Raw genomic sequence first — 9,270 nt, 5'->3', positions numbered from 1 at the left:
TTAATATCATTTATATTTTTAATGTTCAAAATCAATAAAAACCAATATAAACAATGATATGACATTGATAAACTCATATAATAATAATTTTATCAAAAATAATTTAACATTTATTCTCCTCTTTTGTAAAATAAATGTACTAACAATTAAATAATTATAGGATGGAATAAAAATATTTGATATTGCGTTAAAAAAACCCATAATTTTTTTTTATAAATGAATGAATAAATCATACTGCACCTATAATATATTAATAAAAATATTTGATATTGCATAAAAATCCCATAATTTTTTTTTATGAATGAATGAATAAATCATACTGCACATATAATATATTAATAATGATTGTCTAATCAAAATAAATAATGGAAGAAACATTACACTCCCATATTTCAGTGGAATTTTGATTCGTACATCACAAACAAAACTTTTGACAGAGCTGCTCATTGAATAAGTTATATGGAACTTCTAACGCTGCATCACTAGGAAATATCCAACAAGGTAGCACACTGAGTTAATTTTAAGTACAGCAGCAAATTCCTCTGATCTCCTTAAGCAAACTCCTCCGTACCCCTTCATAGCCATAGCATAAAATAGAAGACAGTTTCTAGATTTGGAGGCTGGCAGCTCCATCCTTTCTTACTTCAGCACATATTTAACTAGTCCAGGGATATGAACATCTGCAAAGTAAGGAACCCAATCAATACAATTGGCGTCGAAGTTGAACGCTTTCTTGTCTTCCTCTGACATCCTTTTCCAGAGTCCTTCAGTGTTTGTGATGTCAAACATGGTCAGCTATGGTAAAAATGATAACTTAATAATTATGTATTAGAAAATATATTTAAGCGGCGCGACACAACCTTCCGTTAAAGAAGACGTATGGCTCGTACAACTCTGCTAAGCACATGACTTTGTTGTATCTTCGAAGCATCTGTTTGTAACGTTCAGTGAAGTTGCAACACAAGACCTTGTTCACTACATTGAATACCTGTTTTTCAACACCACCACTAGCTGTCACGTACGTATTGAAGTTCAGAGGACCTATTAAAGATTAATTACCTCTAGGGGTATATATATTAAAGATTAATTACCTCTAGGGGTGCTTTGTAACGTCGATGCATGTATTGGCGAAAGCTGCTCATGCTCTTTAGAAAACGGAGCTGTTTTACATGAATTATGTTCCCATCTTTACCAACACAAGGGTGCTTCGAAAAATACTTATATGCCTCGTCTGCTGCAACAGAGTTACGCAATGGATTCGCAACAGATGATGCGACGTGATAAACAAAGAGACCGTTCTCGGATGCATGTGCGGCCATAGCGACGATCATTGCGTTTACAACCATATATGCAGGAATCTGTTAATCATCAAACGAAAAATATCAAATCTAAATACTAAGCAATCTATGTATTTATGAACAATCAAATGTAAATACTAAGCAATCTATATACTAAGCAATCTAAATACTAAGCAATCTATATATTTAGGAACAACCATAGGGGAATTGAAGTCACTGACCACGTCTAAAATGAGTTCTGGGTCAGCTAAGAAGTATGAAATTTGTCCTTTTCCGTACCCTATTATAACGGTGTCCATAGTTCTGCGTGATATTCTGGTAAAAAAAACACAGGATCAATGTGAATAATGATATGATACTGATAGAGAGTAGGCTGGAGGGGTTTTCAGTAAGGGGTCTACAACCATGATTTGCAGCTAAAACTTCAAAAATGGCTCCTGTCTGCCACTCAGGCAATTCTTATATAGCTATATATCCTGCTGCAGGATACCAGATAATGGGGCTTCGAAATCTGTAACCTAGCCAAAGTGGGTCTTCTCTCAAGATGAGGTTACTATAGGTGACCAGACGATCGGCAGCTAATTTAAAATTTTTATAATTGAAGAGTTTTCTGTCCTAGATATTTCGATTGGAAGTCTTCCATTGGAGTTTCGCTGTTGCTATGGCAGGGTCTTCGATTGAAAGGAAGTATTCTACTTCTCTCTGGACAATTGCTTTATGGATGGGTCTCAAAATCTGGATCACACCCTCCTTTTTCGTTAAGCTTTTATGCTTAGCCCACAATTGCAATGGATTTTTAGGTTCACTTCTAACCCAGAGGTCCATCCCATTTTCTTGTCTCTGAAAAGTATTATGGGCCTTGAGCCACTTTATCTGGTTAACAACAAACGAGATGAATGCTTTAAATTCTGAACGGCTCGGTTGAACCCACAAAAGGCAATTCATTTTTCTAGATCTTCCTAATATAAATATTCCAACCATATTTTTTATAAACATATAATTTCATACCTACATTAAATAAATTTCATTCCAATTCTATAAATTTAATTAATCAAATCATAATTACAATAAATAAATATCATTACAATTCAACATCAAAGTCCATTAACGCGAAAGAAGTAGGCTGTCTTGATGTGTACGTTGTTTATTATTCCATGCATCGAACACAATTTTATATTGAATTCCTTTTGCCATGCCTTTTTTATTTAGGTCCTATTTGTTTGTTTGTGAAATGATTGCGCTTCCCTCCGTTGGTCATAACAACTGCATTGAACTATGTACGTTGTCTTTATGTGTGCGTTGTTAATTTTTTCTCAAATCTTTCACTCTAATTTTTCTTAATGCTATTTGAGGATACCACGTGTTATAAGTTTACCGTTTAGGGAGCGTGTCACGTGTTATAAACATCTCACGTGTCCAGCGCACTTGCCACTAAAGAAACTCTTCCCCGACGTCTCCAAAGGCGCCGCTTCGATTGCCTACAGTTTCGCGACAGTAGACGTGACGCTGACACCTCCGTAGAGCAGTTTTGCTGTTTCCAAAACTTTGATTTGTCTCTCTATGGAATTTACTTGTTTATTGAATGCAATTTAAGACCAGACCAACAAGAACAGTTGTATTCATAGCTGTTACCAGAGATTTTAGTATTGCCTTTGACCCTACGAGTCTGTTGTGCTCATAAAACTGGGATGGTGCAGGAAAGACATATGATCGGGTGACTTGACGTGTCCATGCGATTGTCGTAGAGGAGACGCTGAAATAGGTATATTCAAAAAGTTCAGATGCCACCCTACGCAATCGTTAAAATCCAATTTTGTTAATGACGTGTAGAGTATATACATAGATCAACATCTCTACACGTGTAGAGGAGTCACTTTACCAAATATCGTGGAAATGTATTCTATTGTTATCGTCTTTGACTTTCTACCAAAATTTAAAATGACCTTTCTCTTACATGAACCTTCTAACAAATCGAATGCCCAAATGCATATCGTGGAAATGTATTCTACTGTTATCGTCTTTGACTTTCCACGAAAATTTAAAATGAGCTTTCTCTTACATGAACATTCTAACATATCCAATGCTCTTAACACGGCCTCTTGCCTCAACGAGCTCTAACAGCACTCCAGAATTCTAAGTGAACCTCTTGGACACGTGTTATGAACATCTCACGTGTCCGACGCACTTGCCACTAAAGAAACTCTTCCCCGACATCTCCAAAGGCGCCGCTTCGATTGCACGCAGTTTCGCGACAGTAGAGATGACGCTGACACCGCCGGGGAGCACTCTCCGCCGAAGGATGGTCAGCGGGTGCGCCGGGCAGTGATGAAATTCAGATAAGTGGCGCGCGGTGTGGAAAATTCCAGCGGTAAAATAAACTAATCTTATTAAATTGTTGGAACCACTGCATACCTACATGTGGACTCTTAGTTAGAGCATGGGACTACATGCAAGATTCCTTTTGCATGATTTACTCCCTGATTTGCTCCTTCTTTAACTCCGCAACTGGTTAGTTCTTCTGCATGATTTACTCCCTGATTTGCTCATTTTTTCACTCCGCAACTGGCTAGTTCTCTCCGAACTTGTTGTAGGTGTTGAGTCTTCTCATTGATCACCACTATGGTGCATTACCTTGGGATCTTCACCCAGTAATGCTATATCATTAGCTTTGTAACCTATTTTCTAATGAATCATTCTTTTGTTCTTTCGATTTTCTTTTAGTGTTTTTGCTCTGCAAAGCTGTGTGTTCAACCTTTACTAGCTAGATCCATCTGTGCAGGTTTTCTAACACATTTACATGGTATCAGAGCCCACAGGTTGCTAGATAAAAGGTGCACCAGTACTTTATTTTGCAGGTATTACAGCTTGGAGATCGAAGATCGACATAAAAATGGAGTTTCCCAAAGCATCGATCCTAACACCGTACAATTATCACGAATGGAAGGATCAAATGGCTCGATACCTTCCTCATAAAGGGTTGTACAGGATTACCATGGCTGCAGAAGTGGAACCCACTTCAGCCATAGAGAAATCCAAGTACCTCAACCGCATGGATGAGGCCCACGGATCCATATGCACGTGCATCTCCCCAGAGTTGCGGTTTCATCTATCTGCTTGCAATACTCCAAATGAGATTTGGAAAAAGGTTGAAGAACTCTACGAGAAACAGGATGAGATGAAAGGACATCTATTCGAAGTGGAGTTGCTGGCATTGGATCCACGGAACTATGACAGAATTCAAGACTTCTTCACCAAATATAATGATCTATTGCTGCAACTCAAGGGTTGTGGAATTGACAAATCCAAGGAGGAGAGTTGCCAAATTCTCTCTATTATGTCAAAGCTCGGACTGGAATACTCCGTCTTTGTGTCTACATTTCATTCAGTAAGGCTCGCAACAGGTAAATCCTACACTATGCCTTCTCTCAAAGAATTTATGGAGTCCCTTATTTTTGAGCAAGATAAACTCATTGGCATGGGGAAAATCAAACCTCCAAAAGTGCATGCACTTCCTATGCATGATGGCAGCCACAATAAAAATCACAGATCTGATTCAAATCAGAAAAAATCAACAGCAAAAAGACAAGGGAAAAGCGCATTCCCATCCAAAGAAGGAAGGGTACACCAAGCCCTTCAATGACTCCTCCGGCTCGAGAAATGAGAAAGGGAAGAAAGGAAACAGATGCACCTACTGTCAAAGAGGATTCCATCCAGAATCCTCTTGCATGAAGAAACAAATTGACCAAATGGCAGAAATCCTTCAGAAGCACAACCTTGGGGACCACATCCCTCAGGGCGCTAAAAAGAAAACTGAGGATCCGCCACATGGGAAAGGTAACAATTTTCATGCTTTAGTTGCAATTAATTCTTCTCCTGATGCATGGATTATAGATTCTGGTGCATCACATCATATGGCTGCTGCAAAGGAAGTCTATTCCTCTTTGGATGCATGCAAAGGACCTCCCATCCTCATGGGAGATGACTCACCTATTGAGGTCACCAGAAAAGGTAGAGTGGAACTTTTACACAGAAGCTTTGAAGATGTGCTTCATGTTCCAAAACTTTTGGTAAACCTGCTTTCAATTTATTAGATCACTCATTCTGGCACCGGAAAGAGAGTGGAATTCACTCCAGATGTAGTGAACATATATGACCTACATAGCAGCTCCAAAATTACAACCGGTGAGGTAAACAATGGAGCCAGATTGTATACATTTTCTGAATTTATTGAATCTGAATCCTCCTTATTGCTTACACATGCTGATGATAGTAGTAGTCTTTGGCACGAGAGGTTTGGTCACTTAAATTACAGGTATATGCAGCAGCTAAGCAAGAATGAGATGGTGGAAGGCTTGCCAAATATCAGTTTCTCCAAAGGAGTTTTTGAAGGGTGTGTCATTGGCAAACATCCTAGAGAAAAGTTTGACACTGGCAAGACTCACAGAGCATCCTTTCCTCTAGATCCGATCCATAGTGATCTCATGGGGCCTTTTTCTCATCCTTCCATCAACAAAGCAAGGTATGTGCTTACATTTATTGATGATTTCTCACGGTATACTTGGGTGTATCTTCTCAGGGCCAAATCTGAAGTTTTTGCGCACTTTGAAGATTTCAAAGCACTAGTTGAGACACAGTCAGAGAGAAAGATCAAAGCCCTCCATACAGACAATGGGGGGGAATATGTTAACACAGCACTTTGGAACCTTTTCCTTCAGTCCGGCATACAGTTGCAGTACACAGTTCCATACACTCCGCAGTAGAATGGAGTTGCTGAGAGAAAGAATCGATCTCTCAAAGAGATGGCTTCCTGCATGTTGCATGCTAAGTCACTACCTCATAAGCTATGGGTTGAAGCACTTAATTGTGCTAACTACATCCAGAACAGATCTCCTCATAGGTCTGTCAAGGATCAGACCCCCTTTGAGGCTTGGAGCGGCACTAAACCAGAGGTCACCCACTTCCGTGTTTTCGGCTCCCGAGCATGGGCCAGGATCCCCTCTGAAAAGAGGAAAGCTCTTGATCCACAGAGCATTGAGTGAATCTTTGTTGGATACCCTGATGGTGTGAAGGGATACCGACTCCTGATTCCCTCTACGGACAAGCTCATCATTGAGCAAAGTGTCAAATTTGAGGAAAGTCTCTCGCATGCACCTCAATCACCGCATGCAGACACCTTTTATCTACCTCATGTCCGAGATGATGACTCAGTACACTCAGATGCAGATACAGAGCATGCAAATGCCGAGGTAGAGCATGCAGATGCAGAGACAAAGTCTTCAAATACAAATCTAGTGCATGCAAATGATGATCCACATCCAAGCCCAGATCGGGCTTCTAGCAGTGAATCATACTCCCCTGTCATAAATCAGAGAACAAGGAGTTTACGTGAGATATATGCACAAGACCACCCAGCTGCTAGAAATGGTCTTGTGGGGGATAATACTGATCTGCAGAGGACTAGCTCAGAGTTTATTGAGCCTCCTCTTGTCCTCACTACCACTGAACCATCACCATCCTGGCATTTTCATTTGGTTCAGTCTTCTGATCCACAGTCTTATGCTGAGGCTACTGGGCATCCATCTTGGGAGTCCGCCATGGAGGAGAAGTATAACTCCCTCCTCGAGAACCAGACTTGGGATCTGGTCCCCCTTCCTTTAGGAAGGAAACTTGTCCGATGCAAATGGGTCTACAGGACCAAGAGTGCTGTAGATGGGGAAATCACCAGACGGAAAGCAAGGCTAGTAGCCAAAGGCTTCCAACAAGTGCATGGCATTGATTATGATGAGACCTTTGCTCCAGTAGCAAAGATGGATTCCATATGCCTTACACTTGCCATTGCGGCTGCCCAGGGGTGGGAAGTACATCAGATGGATGTGAAGAATGCCTTTCTTCACGGAGACCTATCTGAGGAGATCTACATGGAGCAACCACATGGTTTCATTCAGGATTCATCCTTGGTCTGCAGACTGAAGAAATCTCTCTACGGCCTTAAGCAGGCCCCGAGAGCTTGGTATGCGAAGATGGATTCTTTTCTCTTATCACAAAACTTTGAAAGATGTAAGTCTGATCCGAATGTTTACATGCTCAGGACACATGATTCTCTTCTTATCTGAGTTTTGTATGTGGATGATATCCTAATCACCGGCAGCTCGCTTCAACCATTGCTATAGTCAAGAGGGCCTTGCATGATAGGTTCTTGATGACGGACATGGGTCCATTACACTTCCTTCTTGGTCTTGAGATCAGCCAGGATGCCACAGGCATCAAACTCTCTCAGGCTAAGTATGCACGGGATCTCCTCGAGAGATTTCGCATGACTGACTGCAAGCCAGCACCGACTCCTTTTCTGTCTGGGGTCCGCCTTGAGGATGGAGGTGACACTCCATTAGTTGACAGCACTCTCTACCGACAGCTAGTGGGGAGCTTATTGTACCTCACCCACTCCAGACCAGATCTCTCATATGCAGTAGGGGTAGTTTCCAGATACATGCAGGAGCCGCATGAGCTACACTGGAATGCTGCCAAGCGCATCCTCCGATATGTGCAGGGCACCATCACCTTCGGGATTCACTATGCAGCAGGCACTGCATTGAATCTCCTTGGCTTCACAGATTCTGATTGGGTAGGAGACAACATTGATCGCAAGTCCACCTCCGGATATTCACTCAGTCTAGGATCTGGCCCTATCTGTTGGTCGAGCAAGAAGCAGGCTGCTATTGCTCTCTCTTCAGCTGAGGCCGAGTACAGAGGAGTAGTCAACATCACCATTCAGGCTCTGTGGCTACAACACTTCCTCACTGAGTTTGGCGTCCAGTTCCACCAGCCCATTGTCATCTGGTGTGACAACCAGAGCACTCTCAAATTTTGCAGGGATCCAGTACAGCGACAGTGGACGAAGCACATAAAGATCCATATGCACTACATCGGAGACTTAGTACATGATCGGGTCATTGATTTGCAGTTCTGTCCTTCAGCAAAACAGACTGCAGACATCTTCACCAAGACATTCACTGAGCAGAATTTTCGCTCTCTGCGCGATCGTCTTGGAGTGAAGGACACAGTGGCTTAGTAACTGTCTTTTCTTCCTCTTTTCTTTTGATTACATTGTATTTTGAGGGGGGGTTTTTCCCACGAGGTTTTCCCTCTTTCCTCAGTTTTAGTACAAGTTGCACTGTATTTTGGGTGACCTTTGGCCTTAGTTTCCAGGGCCCATTTTCTATTTTTCCCCATAGTGGTGTTTAGGGGGGGTGTTGGAACTACTACACACGTACATGCGGACTCTTAGTTAGAACATGGGACTACATGCAAGATTCCTTTTGCATGATTTACTCCCTGATTTTCTCCTTATTTAACTCCACAACTGGTTAGTTCTTCTACATGATTTACTCCCTGATTTGCTCCTTCTTTAACTCCGCAACTGGTTAGTTCTTCTGCATGATTTATTCCCCGATTTGCTCCTTCTTTCACTCCACAACTGGCTAGTTCTCTCCGGAACTTGTTGTAGGTGTTGAGTCTTCTCATTGATCACCACTATGGTGCATTACCTTGGGATCTTCACCCAGTAATTCTATATCATTAGCATTGTAACCTATTTTATAATGAATCATTCTTTTGTTCTTTCGATTTTCTTTTAGTGTTTTTTCTCTGCAAAGCTGTGTGTTCAACCTTTACTAGCTAGATCCATCTGTGCAGGTTTTCTAAGACATTTACATAAATAACGTGTGTACCTCATACGTGAATCGGTAGAAGCTTCAAGAATAATAACAGTTTTACTCGCGTTCGTGTTTCGTGTATAGTCGAGTGTTTTCGGATTTTAATTCAATCTGAACATTAAAAATAAACTGCCGCCTTCTTCTATCTTCTGCTCGGAAACTCAGAAATTGTTGCCACTGTACCGGCTTCCCATGGTACTATTTTGATATTTTTTTGTCGTTTTGAAAACTGTGATTTGTTTTTCTCTGTGGAATTTAGT

General features: G+C 41.1%; 1 protein-coding gene across 1 annotated transcript; it reads right to left on the bottom strand.

Moving 5' to 3' along the window:
• Window positions 1-639: 639 nt before the first annotated feature.
• LOC149209332 (fatty acyl-CoA reductase 3-like) lies at window positions 640-7,460 on the bottom strand. The gene is made up of 6 exons (XM_089398582.1): window positions 7,441-7,460; window positions 3,484-3,702; window positions 1,520-1,613; window positions 1,092-1,358; window positions 911-988; window positions 640-795 (listed from the first exon to the last, which is right to left on the bottom strand). Exons 1-6 carry the CDS (start codon window positions 7,458-7,460, stop codon window positions 640-642), a joined length of 834 nt encoding a protein of 277 aa, XP_089254708.1.
• Window positions 7,461-9,270: the final 1,810 nt, after the last annotated feature.

The sequence above is a fragment of the Pinus tabuliformis genome, chromosome 1_2 (genome assembly GCF_031772625.1).
Source record: "Pinus tabuliformis cultivar Carrire ecotype Pingquan chromosome 1_2, CPIR1, whole genome shotgun sequence".
In the NCBI taxonomy this organism is placed as follows: Eukaryota; Viridiplantae; Streptophyta; class Pinopsida; order Pinales; family Pinaceae; genus Pinus; species Pinus tabuliformis.
Note: the sequence above shows the minus strand (reverse complement) of the source record. Positions and strands in the feature narration are given on the sequence as shown.